This window comes from Alternaria novae-zelandiae (assembly GCF_023758075.1).
Source record: "Alternaria novae-zelandiae strain BMP 2774 chromosome Unknown scaffold_2, whole genome shotgun sequence".
Classification (NCBI taxonomy): Eukaryota; Fungi; Ascomycota; class Dothideomycetes; order Pleosporales; family Pleosporaceae; genus Alternaria; species Alternaria novae-zelandiae.
Window position 1 is genome coordinate 1,304,387 of NW_026056962.1, and position 21,385 is coordinate 1,325,771.

General features: G+C 53.2%; 8 protein-coding genes across 8 annotated transcripts; 4 read left to right on the forward strand and 4 right to left on the reverse strand.

The window, feature by feature from the left end:
* Window positions 1-352: 352 nt before the first annotated feature.
* J4E88_001447 (uncharacterized protein) lies at window positions 353-985 on the reverse strand (the record flags this gene model as incomplete). Its single annotated transcript, XM_049395116.1, has 1 exon — window positions 353-985. One exon carries the CDS (start codon window positions 983-985, stop codon window positions 353-355), a length of 633 nt encoding a protein of 210 aa, XP_049258980.1.
* A 565-nt stretch (window positions 986-1,550) lies between these two features.
* J4E88_001448 (uncharacterized protein) lies at window positions 1,551-4,137 on the forward strand (the record flags this gene model as incomplete). The annotated part of the gene is made up of 3 exons (XM_049395117.1): window positions 1,551-1,622; window positions 2,059-3,059; window positions 3,111-4,137. 3 exons carry the CDS (start codon window positions 1,551-1,553, stop codon window positions 4,135-4,137), a joined length of 2,100 nt encoding a protein of 699 aa, XP_049258981.1.
* A 1,436-nt stretch (window positions 4,138-5,573) lies between these two features.
* On the forward strand, window positions 5,574-6,667 carry J4E88_001449 (uncharacterized protein; the record flags this gene model as incomplete). The annotated part of the gene is made up of 2 exons (XM_049395118.1): window positions 5,574-6,460; window positions 6,514-6,667. 2 exons carry the CDS (start codon window positions 5,574-5,576, stop codon window positions 6,665-6,667), a joined length of 1,041 nt encoding a protein of 346 aa, XP_049258982.1.
* A 427-nt stretch (window positions 6,668-7,094) lies between these two features.
* Window positions 7,095-8,253, reverse strand: J4E88_001450 (uncharacterized protein; the record flags this gene model as incomplete). Its single annotated transcript, XM_049395119.1, has 4 exons — window positions 7,095-7,292; window positions 7,432-7,920; window positions 7,984-8,144; window positions 8,196-8,253. The coding sequence occupies 4 exons, from the start codon at window positions 8,251-8,253 to the stop codon at window positions 7,095-7,097; spliced, it is 906 nt and encodes a 301-aa protein (XP_049258983.1).
* A 779-nt stretch (window positions 8,254-9,032) lies between these two features.
* J4E88_001451 (uncharacterized protein) lies at window positions 9,033-9,915 on the reverse strand (the record flags this gene model as incomplete). Its single annotated transcript, XM_049395120.1, has 4 exons — window positions 9,033-9,124; window positions 9,174-9,377; window positions 9,426-9,545; window positions 9,603-9,915. 4 exons carry the CDS (start codon window positions 9,913-9,915, stop codon window positions 9,033-9,035), a joined length of 729 nt encoding a protein of 242 aa, XP_049258984.1.
* A 346-nt stretch (window positions 9,916-10,261) lies between these two features.
* Window positions 10,262-14,250, forward strand: J4E88_001452 (uncharacterized protein; the record flags this gene model as incomplete). The annotated part of the gene is made up of 6 exons (XM_049395121.1): window positions 10,262-10,271; window positions 10,322-11,293; window positions 11,350-11,404; window positions 11,459-11,942; window positions 12,009-12,552; window positions 12,599-14,250. The coding sequence occupies 6 exons, from the start codon at window positions 10,262-10,264 to the stop codon at window positions 14,248-14,250; spliced, it is 3,717 nt and encodes a 1,238-aa protein (XP_049258985.1).
* A 392-nt stretch (window positions 14,251-14,642) lies between these two features.
* Window positions 14,643-16,055, reverse strand: J4E88_001453 (uncharacterized protein; the record flags this gene model as incomplete). Its single annotated transcript, XM_049395122.1, has 1 exon — window positions 14,643-16,055. One exon carries the CDS (start codon window positions 16,053-16,055, stop codon window positions 14,643-14,645), a length of 1,413 nt encoding a protein of 470 aa, XP_049258986.1.
* A 2,851-nt stretch (window positions 16,056-18,906) lies between these two features.
* J4E88_001454 (uncharacterized protein) lies at window positions 18,907-19,630 on the forward strand (the record flags this gene model as incomplete). Its single annotated transcript, XM_049395123.1, has 3 exons — window positions 18,907-19,144; window positions 19,197-19,516; window positions 19,580-19,630. 3 exons carry the CDS (start codon window positions 18,907-18,909, stop codon window positions 19,628-19,630), a joined length of 609 nt encoding a protein of 202 aa, XP_049258987.1.
* Between the last annotated feature and the right edge of the window lie 1,755 nt (window positions 19,631-21,385).

Here is a 21,385-nt window from a genome sequence, read left to right on the forward strand (position 1 = left end):
CCGGCGAGATTTATGTGTAAAAGTATCGAATATTACTTGATTTGTTCATCTGCCCGCTTGTAGGTATGAAGAATTCCGCGCGTCTATCATGAATTCCCTCGCTCTGCTGTATCTCAAGAGTGTTTGCAGGGGTGACGTGGAGTTTGTCCAGGTTCAGATGCGCTCCATTCCGGCTTTGCAGCCCCTTGTGACTGCCGTTCATTTTCCAGGTACACCCCGAGAGTCCCCATCTATATGCTGCGTCGTATGGGGTCGGATATATCGTCTGGGCTTGTCTAGGACGCGGTGCATCGCGTGCGTGGTGCGTGGTTGTTTGGTTCGATTGGTCGCATATCAGTATACCGCGATCCCCTCACCCATCGATCATCATTTCCTCTGCATCTTCCACTGCACCTCCGGTCCGCTTCTGTAGTTCCTCTAGAATCGCTTTCGCACGGTCTAACACATCCTCTGTCCCCACCTGTCCCGAGCTGGCCCTCGCATTCAATACACCCACGTCAAACTCGCCATAACCTCCGTTCTTGACCTCCTTCTCCGGGTCCACGACCTCAATCTCGTTTTCCTTGCCTTTCTGGGCCTGCCCCTGCCCCTGTCTCTGATTGACGGTAAACTTGGGATGGCTTTTCGGTATGACCTTGTAGCGTTCGAGAGCGTTGATCTGCTTGACCAACTCTGATCTTATTACCTCGCAGGATGCTCCGCAGAAGAGGGCGTTGATGCGAAAGGCTTCTTTGCGCGCTTCGAGGGTACCCGGTGTACATTGCATGGCGTCATGTTGGAAGGGGATCGGGTCGTTGGTGAGCTGGCTCAGGGCAGTTGCGAAGTACTTGAGCAGTTTGGGTATTTGGTGGTTGATTTCGTTGAGGGTATCGATGTGTTCGGCGGCGACTTCCCGGTAGGTTTTCGGCTCTTCAGATGCTTTGGCGTCTCCGGCTTGCTGCTGGTCCGTCTCGTTTGCGATTTGTTGGTTGGCTTCGGTAGACATGGCGGGGTGTTTGGCGATTGTGGACAGGAGGGTGATTTAGTGAGGTAGAGCAATCGGTAGATGTACGGATTTGCAGTCGAAGTGTATGCGACAACAGCACATTCGTCAGAAAGTAATGCGACAGTTACGTGCTGCGTGCCTGGTGTCTTGGAGTCGAAGCTGGGGAAGCTCAGGGCCCGCAATGCAGGCGCGCACCGGCGCATGCTTGGCAGGCCGCGCGCATCGAACCTCACCTCCGACTTTCACTCCGCATCACGGCAAGCCTCGGTGACGTCCTGGCAAGCTTCAGACGCGATATCCCCATCTACCCAAAGTCGCCACGCGTCAAAACAGCTCCAATACCACTTGCGACCAAGGAGCGGCCATCCGAAGACGTTTCCGGCCCTCCATGCACCTTGCGACCCGTCTCCACCCAGCCTCGAGGTGAAGGAGCTGCTCCCTGCCGACGTAGAAGAGAAGGAACAACACCACAACCATGTCAGGGCCCCCTCAAGGGCCCGGGCCTGTGAGGCAAATGAGTGTGGGAAATGGACCGCCCAGCGCAGGTTTACCACCACACAACGCCATGCCTCCACAAGGGGGACCTCCGCCGCCAGGTGCCTCGGGGCCGCAATCGCAGCAAAACTTGAATCAGATTGTAGGTACAACATATTCTCTCTCACTGCCGTCGTGTTTGCTATTGTCAGGGTTTGCACAATTGCGGCGGGTGAAGGCGCATTGTCCGCGCGGGCTCTAGCCGTCGCGTTTCGTGAAAGAAAGCTGTCCTTGGCCGTATTCTCGACTTATACTCACGTCTGCCTTGCGCGATCCCGTTTTCAAGTCGCGCGCACTTTTTTCGCTACGCCTACCACGACAGAACTCTCCTGCTGCGACGGTTCCACTCTCCGCGCGCTCTAATTCCTACCCTCCCAGCTACGTAAAGTCAGCCAAATATGAACGCATCGGCGTACGGGAAGAGTTATGCGACCAACAACGGTGGCCACACCTCGGTACTGCGCACTTGAAGCATTGATTGCTGCTTGACATCATGTAGATGATCGTGATTTAAAAAGCCGTTACTGACATTCATCCAGGTACTGGAGTACCTCTCTAAAAAGGGATATGTTCGCACCGAGGCGATGCTTCGAAAAGAGTCTGAACCGCAGACTAACGGCCAATCCCTCGTAGCGCAAAGCACCGAAGCGGGCGGCGCGAGATACACAAAAGCATTCGAGCTCCTTCGCAAATACACCGAAGACAACCTGGATTTGTACAGGCCAGAGTTGCGAAAGCTGCTGTGGCCTGTTTTCGTCTACTCGTACCTCGACATGGTGCGCGACTTCTACACCAAGGATGCAGAGACCTTCTTCGCGACGTATCAGGGTCTTTTCGAGCGCGACCACGACGAAGATATCAAAACACTCCGCCAGGTCCGGTTACAAGCACATTTGCAGGAGAGCCGCATCGCAAAGCTATACATCGACAACAAATACCGCATCACGTTGACGACAATGCCCTTCTTCAATCTCATTCAGTTCCTCGAGTCGAAGCATTTTGACGGCGGTTCGACAATCATAGACGTAATCCGGGAACACCTGAACATCGTGACCGTCGACCGAACGGCCACGGCCGAGAAGAGTATAGCAGCAATCCTTGCAAGTGGACATGGCGAAGACGAGCTTCCAGCAGAAGACGAAGGTATCCCAGGACACGCCCCAGGCCATCCCCTCACTGCGCGCCATGACCCGGAAGCTGAGGCTGCCCGTATAAGGCTGCAGCTAGGCGCATACCCACAAGAGGCAGATCTGCAGGAAGACGTCCGCGCAGCTTTACAGGACGAGGATGCTAAAAGCGCGCCAAGACCGGGACAGCCAAGCTTAGTAGAGGAGTTCGAGCAGCGCATAAAACAGGAGCCAACAGAAGACGGTCCCTCACGTGAGTTCGTTCCTCTGCCGCCCTCTCTTGCGCGCGACGTCTCTATGGAGGTTCAAAAGATCATCGAGCACCGAGATCGCTACAAGATGGAAGGCAGAACAGGCGGCGTTGGCCCAGCTGTCAGCGTCACCATGTACACCTTCCATAACACCTACGACAGGTAAGTTCACTCGTCATTCTGTCTCAGAAAATGTAGCTGACCCGATGATAGTATCAACTGTATCGACTTCTCTGGTGACAATCAGCTTGTCGCGGCCGGTATGAACGAGTCTTACATACGGGTCTGGTCCATGGACGGCAGTCCACTCACCTCTCCAAACGATGCCCCAGACGCACAACCGTCGTCTTCAAGACGGCTCGTCGGTCACTCGGGTCCAGTCACTGCAGTGGCCTTCTCGCCTTCCACAGCAAACCCGTACCCATCCGGACCGCCAACAAATTCAGAATGCCTTCTTTCATGTTCAGAGGACAAAACAGTCCGGCTTTGGTCGCTTGACACATATACATGTCTTGTAGCCTATCGCGGACACGACAATCCAGTCTGGGATTTGCAATGGGGACCTTATGGACACTACTTCCTTACTGGTTCAAATGATCGCACCGCACGCTTGTGGTCAACAGATCACATTGAACCTCTACGCATCTATGTTGGTCACGACAATGACGTTGACTGCGTTACTTTTCATCCCAACAACCTTTACATCTTCACTGGTTCTTGCGACCGCACGGTACGCATGTGGCACATCGCTGGTGGTAACTGTCTACGCCTCTTCACGGGCCACACAGGCAACGTGACCGCCATAGCATGTTCTCCCGACGGCAGGACGCTTGCCTCCGCCGACGATGCAGGTAACATCATTCTCTGGACTCTTGAGACTGGACGAAGGCGGAAGCGCATGCGAGGACACGGCAAGGGTGGTATTTGGTCGCTTTCCTGGAGTGTGGAATCGAGCGTTCTCGTCTCAGCCGGAGCGGACAAGACAGTCCGTGTCTGGGATGTGCTTCAAGAGACCAGTGACAAGGCTGCCGATGGCGTGGCTGCGAAGGCGGACGGTGCTATGACGACCAAGGGCGCGAGTGGAACCACAGTGACAGGAAAGAAAGCCAGCAAGGAGACCGGTGTCTCAGCAGACCAGATCAGCGTATTTCCGACCAAGGATAGTCCAGTGTACAAGGTGCAGTTCACTAGAATGAACCTGGTACTTGCTGGTGGTGCGTATTTGCCGACACGTCAGTAGCGTCTGGCACCGAGCTAGGTTTTTGGGTGTCCATACACGGATTGGCACATCCGGGCGTTTTGGGTTAAAAGCATCAAGATGACAAGCTACAGTATACCCGCATGTATGTAGAATCTCATTCTTCTAATTACATCTTCCATCTGATCCTTCTGGTCTTTACATGTGAGTTTGAACAGCACTTGGTCGTTCGCCACCAGTCCTACCCAGCATCGGGGTGAAGGTCCGCTCATATGCAACAGTGCAGCTTCCCTATCCGCAATTGCTCTTGTAATTTGAGTTGCGAAAGACCTGTCATGACGTAGCTGTAGTCTCATCCGCTTCGGTGGCTTCCGGTGTTGTTGCCCATGCTGTCCGAATCAATCTGTCATGACCTGGGGGCACCTTCCCAATCTCACCCCCGAAGCTTCTCACGGCGGTCACCCATCCCTTGGCACTCGTGCCTCCCCGATAAAGTCCATCGCCCGGTGTTTATCATCTCTCTTCTGCATTCAACTTCCTACACTCGTTTACCACACTCCTTCTCGCCCCTCCGTCAGCAACTGGCCTGTTCCTCTGGTCATCTTGCTCACCTCTGCCCATCTGGTGCACTCTTCAATCCCATCTCACCACAGCCGCCAGCTCGACGCTTGACATGAAGGTCACTCAGCTTGCCGCCCTCTTCGGGGGTACTGCTCTTGCAGTCCAGCCTCTTGCAGCTCCTCGTAAGTCAACTTCACGCAGTTCCTTCAGCAGCATTGTCACTTCAATCGCTCTTTGACTGCTCGAACAACTCTGACACGTCAACAGGTGTCGAGCGTGCCCTCACTGATACCCACTCCACGGTCATTATGGTTACGTCAACCCACCTGATCCAGGAGATCTGCACCGATATTGCGAGCTGCCCTCCTTATACCACCACTGCTGAGACATCTGTTGTCTATGTCACTGCAACAACCACGATCTGTCTACTTTCTTCGACGCCTCCTGGGTATGGGCCACCTCCAACCACAGCTGCTCCTTCATCAGTTGCTAGCTCCGCCTACCCCACCAGTTCCGTGGGCATCTCTGTCAGCCTCATCTCAGGGTCTCAAATCTTCCCAGGTGGCTCTGAATATCCCAGTGGGTCTGCTCCCCAGACGAGTGCTCTGCCAACAGGTGTTTCCCCATCCAGCGCATATGCTACGCCTCCTAGCGTGAGTGTGGTGCTTCCATCAGGATCTCCAAGCACTGGAGTCACCATCGTCACAGATGTATTGCCTTCGACTGGAGCAAGCAGTGTCGTTGTGGTTCCTTCATCTACCAACACCAACGCCATTAGCAATTCATATCCCGCTTCATCAGCTGGGCCTAGTTCCATTGGCTCTTCAAGTGGATATGTCACACCTCCGGGCAGCTCGCTGGTCTCATCACCCACTAACCCAGGTCCCGTGAACCCTGGTAGCTCAGCGGTCTCAAGCATGTCATACACCGGCTCTACTTTCCCAGCCAGCTCAGCAACTCCACCCGTCAGCAACACCGATGCAGTTCCTACGTCCATAGGTACCACCTTGTCAGGGCCAAGCTCTGGTAACCCAGCCACTCCTTCAACACCAGGCTACGTACCGTCCGGCTCATCCGCGCCACCGAGCAGCAATACGGATTATGTGCCCACGTCTCCGGGAGCCGCCTCCACCGGCTCAATGTCGAGTGGCTATGTCGTGCCGCCAGCTAGCTCAGCTGGATTATCAAGCTCTATCACAGATGCCGTACCGACTTCCATCACAGTCTCATCGCCCGCAAGTTCATACCCAAGTGTACCAACAGTGTCATCGAGCTACTCGGCTGCCCCGTCTCGCCCTGCTGGACCATCTTCCAGTGGATACCTCGTGCCATCAGGTAGTTCAACTGCACTGACAAGGTCCAACACGGATGCTGTATCTACTTCTCTTACAGCTTCTTACCCGGGTGCCAGCTCTGCTATACCCTCTGGAAGCCCTTCAGCCGGACCTTCATCCAGCAACTACTTTGCCCCACCTGGAAGCTCTATCGAAGCTGCTCCGACATACACAGGCGGAGAGTCTACGTCTTCTGCCGCCACAGGGTCCTCGGGTACCGCCCCTGGCACGTACTCAGCGTCATTGTCTACTACTCCTGGTTACCCAAGCCCCTCGCCTACAACAGGTCCTGGATCCACGGTCATCGATAGCACTATTAGGATTACGAGCTATCAGACACAGACTCTCATTTCGTACATCACGGCAGGACCTTCAGACGTGCCTGGCAATGACACCAACACCAACACGAATACGCAAGCTATCCCGACCAGCGTCCCTTCAGGTGCCTCTGGTGGTCCCTCCGGATCTGGGTACGTCTTACTGACTCTTGATACTTTCTATATTCACTGACCGGTCTTTGCAGTTATCCCTACCCATCTGGCGGTATCAACGGCACGATTGTTGCCCCCTACCCCAGCTACATCGAAGTGCCCATCAACACCGGCCATATCGTCGGTGCCGGAAAGAGTTCCCTCGCGGCTATTGTCGTCGCTCTCGTCTTCGCTCACTTTGCATAAGCCAAAGCGTGGTTCTCTCATCGGTCTCTTTCTGTCGTGAAAGAGATGCGCTGTTGTTGAAGGAGGTCGACATGGTGAGACATTCTTGCATCGCGTATAGCGTTTAGCATGGAGCGTTCCAACTCTGTCCACATACCGACACTGTGGGTCTAAAGAGGTTAAGGGAAGTGGTATGATCTTTTTAGGGAGTGTTCTTTAAGCCAGACAGGGTTTTCCTCACATGTACTACCAGTTACACGGCCGCAACAGATCAGCATGCATGTAATATACAACACTTTTTACTTCGGCCATTAACAAAGATCTTCGTTGCACTGTGATGTCTTCTCGGAATATGTCATGATTGAAACAAGCCGGAAATCCGCAGTGGCTAGAGTGCACGCCAAGGCTGAGAGACCTGTTACATGGCTGTGTTGATGGTCGATTTCCGTCACCGTACACCGAAAGCCTTCAGGGTATCATCCAGGCTCTCATTCTCGTTCCCGGGTATGCCCTCATTCCACGCGTCTTCAGATATGCGCCCGGCTTCAGGTAGCAGACTGAAGTGCGGACTTGGCTCGGCCTTCAACCACTTGAAGTCGTCGATTTGATCCCACTGATTTGGCGATTGTTCGATCTCCGGTGTCGTCTATACGGTCGTTAGCGAAATTTACACAGCAAAGACTGCAGGTACCCAAGAGAAGACTAACATGTACACTAGGCAACGGCGCAAACCTCAGGCCCTCACAATCCTCAAAGATCGGCCGACTCGTACTATGTAGATATACATCCACGTTCTTGCTCCCATGCATGCGAAACTGCCGACACGCCGTCACTATGATGCTGTTGGAGACATCGGTGATGTGTATTGCGCCTGCGACTTGACCGGTTATTATGAGCGATGAGCTTATGGAGCGGAGGTAGAGGGCAGCGAAGGGCGCGTTGGCTTTCGTTGGAGCGCTGAGATCGACGATGCAGTGGGTGAGGTGGGACACTGTCGGTGAACTTGTTTCGTGGGGAGATGAAGGGAGGGTTATACGGGCGTGGGATTTCCAGGAGAGCGCTGACGGGGAAGAGTCGTGTTGCGTTGTGTCGTGCTGCTGTTGTTGCTGTGATGGTGGTTTTTGTTCCGATGCGGAGGACGGTTTCGTGCTCGATGTATCGGGTGCAGCGTCTGGTTTTGCGATATCCTTCCTCCTGTTCTTGAAACTGAACTTCTTGGGTGGATCGAAGCTATTCCTCACTTCTGACAGCTTCTCGCTCAAACGCTTGATCGTCTATACTTTCTTGTCAGCCTCCAGCTCTTCTTAAGGCTTCGTTATATTCGGTATATAACACACCTCGCTGTACGTCCGTTGATCGTACGCCGGAAGATAGCTCGAGGCGTCCTGGACATCGAGGGCTACTCGGTTTATGCCGGCCAGGCAGTTGTCTATTGCTTCATTGCGCTCGCCGCCGGATGTGGATACGGAAGAGAGGTTTTCGATTTGCGCGCGAAGTGCTGAGTGTGTTAGTCAAGGCGCATGCTGTGGTGGATATGTGGGAGACGGACTTGCGACATCTTGGTTGAACTGGCGGTAGAAGGTCTCTTTGAGGTTGGACTCGGCCATTGCGCGTCGGGTGTTGTCGCGACGTTAAGGTAGTTGAGGACTGAGGTTTGATATTCGCCAGCCGTATTCTTGTCTTTTGGCATGCGTTGAGCCTCGAAGTTCTTCGGTGAGATGTTCACGCGTCGGTGGGTTGGTTAGTGGGGTTGAAAGAGACGCGCATGGAGCGCGCGAAAACCGTAACATGGTGAAGACCAATGAAGTACAGAAACTACGAGTTTAGGTGACAGTCTGGCAATGTAACAGGTCGACAATTTAGAAGTCCTTCGTGTCACCGATCTCAATCACGAGTGGATTCCAATTGAGGGTCGAAAGACGCGACATTATCGAACTGGTGGGATGCACGCTACCCCGCATTTCACCAATAGCGTCTCGTGCATTGTCAGATGTATGGATCTTTGAGGCATGGCGATTATCCGAGATACATTTCTTGAACTGAACAATTCAAGCATCACCATAAGCTCTCCGCACATCGCGCAGAACCCTTGTCTAATGCCCAATACCAGTCGGCCTGCAACGGAAGCGACGGCATGGATGTTATCCTTCTGCGCAATCATAGTAGAGTCCTTCCTTAGCTCAACCTTCATCCTCTGCTAGTAGAAACCAATCATCGATGCTGTCTGAAGCAAACTAGGATGGGAAGGCCGATACCATGCATTGAGCCTAGGGGCGAAGAATAATCTTGATAAAGTCTTCGATTGTTGAGTTATATACACGAGCCAGAGGCGGCTCAGGATTTTGTGGTGTTTGCTGCTGTGACTCCAAGGAAATGTGTAATGCTTCTAGGCGGCTTCTTGCGCTGCCTTGACATCGACGCCGTACTTCTCCAACAGTCGTTGCCGCCTCCTCTCCTCGTAACCAGGACCGTAGATTCCTGGTAAAGTCAGCTTCAGCAAGAATGCTCTGGCCGTTGTTTGACATACCTCGTCCCTCGCCCAATTGCTGCAGAGTCTCGGACATTGGCCGCCTGCGCACCTTCTTCAGCTCTTCCCTGCGCTCGACCTCGCCATCGTCGTCGACCTGGTCGCGAATGTCTCCAATACCGCGCATTCCAGCAGTGTAACGGTAAGCAGTGAGGACCGTGGAGAAGCATACTCCGGCACCGAGCATGAATGGAAGGCTTCGCCCTGTGATTTGTCAGTACGGGCGTATACATTCATTCTGAGCATACGTACTGGCAACACCGACACCGCATCCAGCCACGAAACCGGCAACTGCCTCGCTGTAGCAGTCATCCTTTTGTCGCAGGTTGCTGGTCGCGTCCAGTGTGAATTGATAGGCGGCTCCCACACCGGCTACACGTCAATTAGCTTCGTTCCGATGCATTTTCCTGCAATTGACCTGCTACGGACCGTATAGCGCGATTATGCCTCCCGACCGGGTGAGGATGCCCATGGCTCCGACATTCTGCTTCCGGAGAGTGTTCTGGACACCGGCGATGATGGCGCCTGCGGCCGTGGTCTGCAGCGTCGTGTTCGCAGTATTCGAGAGAGCGTCCCGCGGGTGGTAGGTGACGTATTGGTCGGCCATGGCGGGCGAATTGGGCGTGGGTGTCGTCTCGGGAGCTCTATCGACGTTGTTGAAGTCGGCAGCGGGAAGATGCGCCAGACCATAAGCGTCTTGGCGCTCAGGGCTCAAGCGGCGGCGGGCGGGCACTGGCTGCATCATCGCGCGCCGCGTCGTCGAGCTGTCGCAGTGAATGCCGCGAGCCCGTGTGCCTCGCCGCTTGTACCGTTGCGGTCTTGTGTTTTCATGTGCGTAGTTGCATGCGTCAGGGCTTTTCACGTGGGCCAGCTGTCTTGTTCTTCCTGAATCTAGCACTGTAGTGCTTCTACTAGGCGGTCGCCGCCCACGATGCTCTGTCCGTAAACGCTTCAATCATACAGTAGCGACTACTCCCGTCTTCGCCCTCTTCCACCCATCTCGCCGTGCATGTTGTGCTGCCAGTAAACCTCCATTCTGTCATCCATAGTATACGCCACACTATTGCTCCCCACCGCGCACAGCAGCTATGGCGCCTGGTACTTTGTCCACCCTCGTCCCACCAGCGTGTGCTAACCACGACTCGCAGGCAAGACGGCGCCGCGGCTACTCCAGGACCTCTTCACATACGATCCGCGACACGAAGAACGGGCCGGTCGGAACTTGTTGACGAGTGCCCCGCCGCAACACGACAGCAAAGCCCCAGCAGTCGCCGCCGTACCCTTCAGGAACTGCCGCCACATCTTCTTCACCAAGCCTGAGCAGTCGCTGTTGCCGATTGCAGGCGAAGACGCAACCCCGAATACCACATACAAGGTCGCCTCATACTGCAACAAGTGTCGCTGGCATGTCGATGTGCGTGTCGACCACCGCACCGATGCCACCAAGATCAAGTCGTGTGGGAAGGGAAATGAGGACTATGCCTTGCACCACTTCCTCTACGAAGGAGAAGACAGCTCGAGTGGCACCGGTGGAATCGAGGCTCAGCTGCGCCCGCGCACCTACACTTTCCGCTGCACTGCGCCCGAGTGCTCAGTCAGGGTACGGATTAGCATGAAGCCGCCATGCTTCTCGGAGCAGGACATTGTCACTTTGACCGACCAGGCCCAACTCAGGAGACGATGGGAAGCAGCGAAACAGATCGCCGGCGACCGGGCAGACGCAAACATGGCGCGGAAGGTCGATGCTCCCGATTACCTGAATACATACCTACAGGATTCGTTGAAGCCCGCGAAGGGCAAGGCACGCATCCCATTGTTGAACAAGAAGTTTCTCAAGACCTTCGGTAGGGACTGCGACTCGATATTACGGCGCCTGGGCTTCGAGAACCGCCAGGAAGAGGAAGAGGATGCCATCGTAGAAGTCTGGTATCTCCCTAGGCCCGATGAAGCGGCATCTCCTCTCGAATCGACGCTGCGCAACAAGATCGAGGACGCTCGCTACGAGCTGAATACATTAATACTTAGCATGCCGGAGAATGAACGAGTGGGCTGCAGACACCAGCCCATGTATCCCACACCGTCCCGAGTCGATATGGAGAGAGCGTTAGCATGCGCGGATTGTATGTCCATATACGCCCCGCTTGTTACACAATGTGGACACTGACAAGCTGCACAGACGCTAAGGCGAAGGGACGGGAGACACGCAGTACAAACCACGAAGAAGATCACCCGTATGTGCCCCGCTTTCACCTTCACCGGCGTTCCTGCTTACTGACGACATGTAGTTACTACGCTAGTCTAGGCGCCGTCGGTGACTTCGACGACGCTTTAATCCTGTTCGCCTTCTCTCGACAAGGCGCTGTCGATATCGAGAACAAGGCTTACTACTTCGAATGCTTGCAGGATCTCGCTGCCGGTCGCCAAAGTGAGATGCTTCAGATGCAGGTTGCTTTGTTGGCCTCACAGGGTCTCACTAGCAAACGCGATACCGAGCGTGCCTACCAGTACTTTGGGATTGATCCAACCCACGCAAACGTGATAGGCGACGATCATATCATAGGATGTTTCCGGTCGCGGCTAGCCGATGTCAGCGTTATACAGGCTGAGGAGGCACGAAAGCAACTGCGAGTTCTCGGAGACGTGCGTGACAGCGACAGGATACGGTCAGAGGCTTCTGGGTCTATCGAGACGTACGAGCAGGCCATGGCGTTCTTCGATCTTGAGCTTGGTGTAGCCGACGATTTCATCCCGACCATGTATTCGCTAAAGGTACCGTGCACGTCGGGTCCCGACATGACTTGTTTGCTGTTCTGACGATTGCTAACACTCAAATAGACTCAGGACAGCCCCGCAAGCATAGAATCTGCAAGAAAAGCCCTGGATATCATAGCAGATGCGCGCAACAGCGAACGACTGCGACAGTTCGCCAAGTTCGGGGCAATGAGCGAGCCTGAAATGGACCTCGGTGAAGCCTACGCCCTTTTCCAACAACCAGACAGAACCGTCAAGCTCGAACTTGCAGTTTTGGGCTCTCTAGTCAGCACCTACGATATTGGCTCCAGCGAACGAGCACGCATGGAGACAGCGTATAAACTTATCGAGAACGACCAGTCACAGAGGTTTGGCGACAACCACGTCAACCCCTCCGAAGCCAGAAGGAACAAATACCCCCTCGATTCATGGCCGGTTGGGCTCCGCAATATCGGTAATACCTGCTATCTCAACAGCGTTCTCCAATTCCTGTTCACCATCAAGCCCTTGAGAGATCTCATTCTTAATTGCGAGAAATACCTACAAGATCTCTCTCCAGAAAGCTTGAAGAACAAGAAAGTTGGGCGCATGTGGGTCACAGCCGAAAGGGTTTTGACGGCACAGAAGTGTCAGTATGTCTTTCGTTACTTCAGATCGATGCTAACCTCGCGTAGTCGTCCGGGAGTTGCGGACTTTGTTTGAGCGCATGATCACCGCATCCACAGACACGGTACAGCCTGCCATAGACCTCGCTTCACTCGCACTATGCAAATCAGACAATCCCGCGGATCCAGTGGAGTCACCACCAGTAAACACTACCGACGGCGCAGGCTTGGGCACGATTGATGGAGCTGCGGTTAGTGGACCGATGCTTCCACCTGCTGTGATGCAGTCCGCTCCTGCAGAAGCTCCAGCCGGCTCAGCCGTGACTGGCGACAACACAAATCCTACAGACTCGGTCATGGAGAATGCTGATGCGGCGCCGATTACACCTGCTGATTCTGTCATGAACGACGACGTTGCAGCAGGCAAGAGCGAGGGCGATGTGCCTGCCCCACCAACACGGCCTCCGCCAATCCCACCACGGGCAGACCCTAAACCGGCCATCAAGCCTGCTGTCCAATCGATTTCGAGAATTGGTAGGATTGAGGAGAGCGCTCGACAACAGGATGCAGCAGAAGTCATGTCGAACATATTTGATCTCATTTCCTGTGCCATAACAGGTGACAGCATTCTGCGCGAAGGTGAGCAAGGAGACGCCATCAAGAACCTGTTCTTCGGCGACGTCACCACAGTAATGGAAAAGTCAGACGGCGTGCAGAAGGTTCAAGAGCTTCGAGACCATTTTCTTGTCGCCACTGGACAACGAGACCGCTCCCTCTATGCCACCCTGGACGAAGACTTCGGTTTGGGTGAGATAGCGGATGGTGGCGGTATGCGATACGATTACGTTGAAAAGGCTGCGCCCATCCAGATCATAAACGTGAAGCGGCTACAGTTCAAGGAGGGCAAGCCTGTATACGACCACTCGCACATCGGCCTGGAGAAAACGATGTATATGGATCGTTACTTGGCGAGAACACCGACACTAAGCGAAGCGCAGCTGCTAGAGCTTCGCAAAGCGCAATGGGCAAAACAGAAAGAGTTGCGAGAGCTAGATGCTAAGAGGACAAAGCTACAGACAACAGGCATTGAGGGCTTGAACCTCCCTGAATGTCTAGAGGCAACGAGCGACTTTGTCAACAGTCTGGCCACAGAGAAGTCAGAGCATGAACAACCGAGTTCGTCACAGGACTTCCTCCCGACTCCACCTCCAGAACTCTCTGATACGCTCCACACCCGTGCCGCCGACCTCGCTGCCGATCTGTCAGGCATCGACGACCAGATAACATTGCTGGAATCCAAAATCGACACAGTCTTCGAGGACTGCAACTCCGTGCCCTACCGTCTCCATGCTGTCTTTACCCACCGCGGTGACGTCAGAAGTGGTCATTACTGGATTTACATCTACGACTTCCACAAGGATGAGTGGAGAGTCTACAATGACGAAAACGTAGATCAAGTTGAGCAAGAGAGCGTAGTGCTCGACAAGGAGGAAGCACACCGCCCGAAGGTCAGCACAGGTGTCGTGTACATAAGAGCCGATCTTGTGGACGACTATACCGAGGCCGTGTGCCGCCAGCCTGAGAAGACCGAGGAGGATACCCAGAAGGATATTGAGATGAAGGATGTTACTTTCGACGACGATTCTAACGATGAGATGCCCGCGTTGGAGCCGGTAGACTTGAAGGATGTGCCTGTCATCGACGGAGTGGAGAAGGAGTAAGCTCTCTTCTATTCTGAGCCCCTGCTCCTATCTTCCTCTTTCCAAGTTACCGGTTGCTGATTAGACTCTTCTATTAGCATTACTCCTCCGGCAAAGAGAAAGGGGGTTCGATTGGAGTCTCCGCCCAAGAGGGGCAGAAGCTATGAAGGCTTTGGACAGGCCGATCAATCGGATGTGGGTCCGCGATGTGCGAGCCGACTTGAGCTACGCTGAGCGTATGCTGTGATGCCGATGGACATGACAGGTACAAGTCGTGCTGACAAGCATCTTGGTATTGGCAATGGGGTATGAATAGAATACGGATAATGCATAACGATGAGTTCGAACTCATTTCTGGTGGATTCTCGTGATATCATACATCTAAGTGGTACTTCCATCTCCTTGCATAAAGCCTAAACAGCCTGTCTCTTCCTCCCGCCACCTCTCCGCCAATTCCACAGCGCCTCCTGAGCAAATGTGCGTGCAGTTAGATGCCCCCTCTCCTTATTCGCCTCTTCAGTTAGCGTCTCAATCACCCGCCCTTCCTCAACGCACTGCCACAGTCCGCCTGCAATGGCACTACCAATATCCTCTTCCACCCACTCCTCTCCATCCTCGTCTTCCTCCACCTCTGGGTTCTTGGCTACCTTAGCCGGCCCATCGGTCGTTTGCTCCGTGCTCTCAACCCCGAATTCTCCTCTCCCTAATCTGTATAGAATACGACCCAGGGTTTGGTATGCGATGCACCGTTGACTCGCGACTTTACTCCGCGCCGTAACTGCGAGTTCGGGAATTGTGTAGCCTGCTGCCTCGGGAGCTTCGGCATGGTGGTGGAGGCCCAGATCTGTGGGTATAGATCGTGCGACGCTGGGTGCTAGCAAGTTGCCCGAGAAGTCGAAGCGGAGTTCGGCGGGGTTGAGGGCGGTTTGCGAGGGGTGGTAGGGCGACTTTGTGTCTGATGGGTCGATGGGTGACATCCATGATAGCGAGGAGGGGTCGTAGGGTAGCGTGGGAAAGTATTTCTCGTGTAGATTCTTCAGGAATGAGGGGTCGTTTGGGTCGAGGTCGGGTGGTTGTGGGGGTTGTGGGAAGTGTATTGAGTCGTTCGTATCGGGCATGGCTGTCGATGTGGTGTTGTCGTCTGACGGGGGTTGCGCGGTGGGTATCGAGGACGATGCTGGCTGTGACGGCATTTCGTTTTCGGATTCTGGTGCCGCGAAGGAGACTTTCTTCGTGCTTGGGGTCTTTGGCTGAGGTTCTGGCTTGGGTTCGTCAGTCGCCGGGGTAGCAGTGGTTGCTGGTGCTGGAGGCTCTGTATCAAAGTCCCGCTCGTTGCTCCCTTGGTCAATGTCGGACCGCATGAGCAGCTTCTGCAGCAATGCTGGATTGAGACTTGACATGAGCTCTTGTCGCTCTTGCTCAATCTCCGCGTCTGACATGGCTGCCAGCGTCTGCCTGTTCTCCTCATCTATTGCCCTTCTCTCCTCGTCCCTGTCCACACCGAATGCGCTCCGCGGCTTAGGCACATCCTGCGTCGTTGCCGGCGGTTTCGGTGGCGCGGTAGCTTGTTGTTCCTTTGCGGCGCGTTGCTGTTTAAAGGCCGATACTCTCGGTACGCGTTTCTTGTGCGCCGGGAAACCATTCACATTCGGTTTGAACGAGGGCGCAACTGGGGGATTAGCTGGTGATGATTCGCGCTCTTGGATGTCGCCCACGAAAGTGGGAAATGACGGCATGGGGAGCTCATGCTGTTCTTCCTGATCCAGCTTCTCGACTGCGCCGGTATCGAAGTTCAAGTTTACGCGCTCTCCTCTTTGGAACTCCATGTTGACGTTAATGTGGTGGTGTTGAGGTGGCGCAAATGTTCCTTCTCGAAACTTTGGACTGCCGCTGGACCCTTGTTCGCGGGGCGGCTGCTAGCGCGTTCTGATGGCCTTGCCTCGCGGCTTCTTTGATGTCCACGCGCGGGACTGAGCCTCCTACCCCGCCACACTTCGAGCAGCAATGCCACGCATACATGCAGCAGATAGCATGAGAATCGCTATGGGCTTTCGACATAATGAGGGCCAGTCTCCCTGTGTCAGACGTCGTAGATATTACGCCGCCTCTGCCGAAACACCAACATCATGAACGCCATTGCCTCTGCACGCGATATTGACCTTCCAAGGGAGTCGAGAACCCTTCCTCTTTGCATGCAGTGCAAAAACTTGGCATCTCGCCTTACTGTTCCAGTCGGGGTGTGCAATGAGAGGCTAGTTGTCAGGAACGGTTCCAAGTGCCCGCTGTGTCTGTTCTTTGCTGCTATACTGCACGGAAAGTGTTCGTCATCTACCGTTAGGAAATCAGCACTGTTTCGGCTTTTCGACTATCAAGGCCCGTCAACAGTTGGAGGACCTCGCGATCTCTCGTTTCGGAACTACTACGTCCAATCAGAGGATTCCACTGTATCCCGCTTCATTCTTCCAGAGTCCGGACATGAGAACCTGCGATTCCGTACACTACCGAAGAACCTCATTGACTATCCTTTGCTACGAAAGTGGATTACGCACTGCAAGACCTACCATGGAGACGTATGTTTCCACCAAGGCCAGACTTCTCAGCTGTGGACTCCAGGAAGAACTGCACTCAAAGTCATCGACTGCAGGTCATCCAAGATAATCGTGGCACTTCCAGGTGCGGAGTATGTTGCACTTAGCTACGTTTGGGGCAAACCTTCAGCTTCCAATAAACACGACAGTGTCCTTAGCTGTGGCACTGCCACGGAGAGCTTGTTGAACCTGCCAGAAACGATCAAGGATGCAATGAAAGTCACCCTTAAGCTTGGCTACCGATACCTGTGGTGCGATAAGTGCGTAGGATTCACGTCAGAAGAACATGTTGGACATATGCTGACGATGACCGCTAAGATATTGTTTCGACCAGCAGTCGGATCCGCATCAACTACAAAGCCAGCTATCTATGATGTCTATGATCTATTCTGCGGCAGCAGTGACCATCGTTGCTGCAGCTGGTGATCACTCTGATCATGGACTACCCGGTGTTGGTGGTCGAAGTCGGACTACGCCTCCTTCCATTCAATTGAATGGCACGACATGGGTAGCAGGGCTAGACGACTTCAAAACACCCATTCGCGAATCACCTTGGTCCCAAAGAGCTTGGTGAGTTACCTTGTCTATACGTGTTCATCAGTACTGACCATGAGCTTTTACCGTGCAGGACGTATCAAGAGGATTTTTACTCACGCCTGCAGCTCATCTTCACTGAGGAGCAGGTTATCTTCGAGTGCAACACAATGAGTTGTTTCGAATCAGTCACCACGGAGAATTCATCTGGTTCAACAGGGCTGTTTAGCGGGGGGAGCAGTGCCTATATACGAAGCACTTGGGACGATCCTTTCCGCGAGCATATCGTGCGCTATACGAAACGAGCATTGAGCTATCAATCGGACGTTTTAAACGCAATGCGTGGCCTCTTCCAGTCGTTCTCGACGCAAGACAACCCGTGTTATCAGTATTGGGGCATACCGTATACCATGACTGCCTGTACAGAGATCCAATCCAGGTCTAGGATGTGGTCTCATCTTTGGGCTCACGGGGTTCAATTGGATGATGTGAAACATCAGCTCAATGCTGCGTTTTGCCGGGAACTATGCTGGGTCGTCAATCCGGAAACATCCACGAAAATTACCCGGCGAGAAGGCTTTCCTAGCTGGTCCTGGGCGGGCTGGATTGCCCCTGTTCTGTGGCCATGCACATCTCCGTTGACCTGGGACAATATTCTGCCAGTGGAACTCCATGTAATGAAGTTCGATGGAACAGACGAACCTCTAACGGAAGAATTGGTGAAGATGGCTTTCGATAATGACAGTGATCTTGCGCTCGATTGCACTTATCAGTTGCGCATAGTTGCTGAAGTTCTCTACCTTCGATTCGCCTACATCCCAACGAAACGGCGTCGGCATTCACACATCTTTGATCGTCCAACCAGCACATATAAAGACGCAATGTACGCAGCACGCGGTACTATTGAGATGATATCCGGCTCTGGCGAGCGCAGTTTTGAGGATCATGAATGGCTACTGGATGTCACGGGTGATGTCGACGATGAGTTACATTTCTCGCTCTGCAATCACCTATTCACGGGCATAGTCATATGCAAAGACTATGTTCTGGTTACGCGTACTAGAGACGGAATGACGGAGCGCATAGGGGTCATGTCTGTCCGCAGCGTAAATTCCGGCGAAAGAACTGAGCTACATCCTCGCCTGTGCTTTCCCGGTAGTCGCCGAGATATCATTCTGGGGTGATGGGCTTGTCGAGAAGGATCCTCAGCTGAAAGTATTCCCAATCACATCTGTGCGTTCTTCCTTTCTATCAACGCCACTATCTAGTGTGACGCGTACTTTGGGTGTAGCTGAAAGCGCCACCCTTTTCCCAATAAGCAAATCAACATCTTCTCTAGGCGCGCTGCATGTAAAGTGTGCAGCATCCAGAGAAGAAGCACAGTATCCAACCAGCACCTGTTCTTAGGATTTTAAGGCCGCCAACTTACCCCACATGCCCCACATGTGGCTACTGAGACTAGTAAACTATAATGACATATAAGTAGTTATGAATGTCGGAGAGGTTGCTCAAGAGACGCAAGCTGTGGACGAGGGTATAGTTTAACAACACAGTCATGGCGTCTTCCAGCGAAAACTATCCACGAGGACCATACGAGGTCGGCAAGCACATCGTTCCTCCTCCACGGCCAAGCTCACCATCAACTGCCGAGTACCGCCTCAATCATCTCATGACGCGTATCAAAGACCCAGAAAAGAGTTTGAAGTTCTATTGTGACTGTTTGGGCATGCACGTTGTGTTCATCTTCAATGCTGGTCCATTTACCATTTACTACCTAGGACCACGAGATAGTGGTAGGTACACACATTTACTCCGTAACTCGACAGAATACTAAAATGTTTACAGGTATGTCCACCCTCGGTACTTCAAAGGGGTTACTAGAGCTGTACCACATCCCCGCAGACGCGTCTACGCCGTACACTTCTGGCAATGACTATTCTAATCCGGCGGGAATCGGCTTCGGTCACATTGGATTCACAGTACCAGATGTCCCTGAAGCACTGGAAAGGATCAAAAGCTTTGGCTACGAGGTCATCAAGCCGCTGGATGAGGCGAAAGAAGAGCAGATGGGTTTGCCTGCGGAGGCTGTAGAAGGGAAACACGGAACAGTACAAGACGGCTACAAGCATGTCTTCAAACAGCTCGCTTTCGTGAAGGATCCGGATGTAAGTGAACGCCAACTAGTGGAAGCAAATGCATGAGACATACGGCATACTAACGGCTATCAGGGTTATTGGGTTGAGATCGTACCTCAGGTAATCAAGCCGCCGAGTGATTAGTGACAGGATCGAAGAGTTTGTCAAGCTAGATCTCACAAAGAAAACGCTATCCAACTCTAATTCCGATAATTGTTCTCATCTTCCTCTTTTTCTTACGAAAGAGCTCTCTACTTGACTTAACAACCTTGCTGCCTTTCTACGAACACCATGTCAACGCAACCACGGAGAAATTCTGACTCATCTTCTGACACATCTCCTAACACATCTTCTGACACACCCGTCAAAGTACTAAGACTAGGTGTCGATGGGTACTTAGTCCTAACAACCCATCAATTTAGACCACTACTGACAGCATACCAGATTCATCTCCTCACCTCTCATCAAAGTTATCGTTGGGCCCGAATCTCAGCGTTCAGAACTGTTTGTTCACCAGTCCGTCATAACATCGCGATCGAAATTTTTCGCCAACGCGCTTAGTGGCAGATGGAACAACTCTGACGCGAAGACTATCAATCTCTATGATGTTGACCCTGAGCTGAGATTAGAAGATGTTGAGCACTATTTGGAAGCCGTCTATACAGATCGCATCACGCTCAAGGATGGCTCAAGAAGTCTTCAAAGTATATGTCACGTATACGTGATAGCTGAATTGCTGCTCGATCTACACACACGTAATCTGGCAACTCAGGCACTGTATGAGCAAATCAGCACCCGTAGATGTGACAGAAACGTTGCTCACTCACGCCCTGGCCTAGAGTGCATAAAGATTATCTATGAAGGTACAGTACGCGGGGATCTAATAAGGGAGCTAATTGTTGATAGTTGGTACGGTCTCAAAGGCCATGATTTACTCCAGTGCGTTGATTTGCCGAAACGGTTCTTGCGTGAGCTAGCGACGGCTGCGCTGGAGGGAGATCGTAGAATTGGACCAGATGGACCGGTGTTGTATCATCTGGATACATACCTCGAAGACGATCCATAAGCGCTTAGGATAGTGATCGACCCCTCTCGGTCTTTGAGGTCCATGGAGGGATGGATGTCGTCATAGATGTTAGAAGGAATGTGAAAAAACAATACCTCAACCAAAGTTCTCGACGCGTCAAGGGCAGATAGAGTATGATCTTCACATTCATGCTGCAGGCGTGTTCAAAGGCTCTGAGCAGAATGTCAGTATACCAACCATAGCGACTTGAGATGAGACGACAAGCGTCAAACCAGCGGTACTGGGCGGAACGTGAAGATACGCTAAGTCAGGTACCCGCCGCCGCTAGCTACCAGTGCGACTAAAAGGACCCTGCATCATCCCGCAGCCTTTTATGTCAACACAGTTGAGCATGAGAACTGTATCAATGCTCGAAAACATTCAATATTTAGTAGTTGCTACGGCCAGAACGCATCCACGACTCGCGAGACATAGCGTCAGTGTGCATGTGACACCCAGGATCCGGTTTTCCGTAAGCGAAAACGATCATTGCAAGGGTGCCAACCGGAGTTTCAGATCTGGGGAGTCGAGGTCGCTCCCTGGAGCACGTCTCCCTAACGGCCTCGCCCTACATGCTGTACGTTTCGTGAGATCCTTACGATCGCTCGTTAACCTCTGTAGTCCAAACACTGACTGGCGTTAGTGGACCGTCCCCGCGAGCGTTACTCGCGCGTGCGATGCGAGTGAGTCGTCTTGGGGGAAAGGGGGTGGTAGTGGTTGCGGCGCAATATGACGTCCCCCAAGACAAAATTCCAGGCTTGTAAAAGCCAATCCTCAGCCGCCAGACTGCATTGGGTCACGGCCGTTTCCAAGTCATAAAGACATGTTTATCG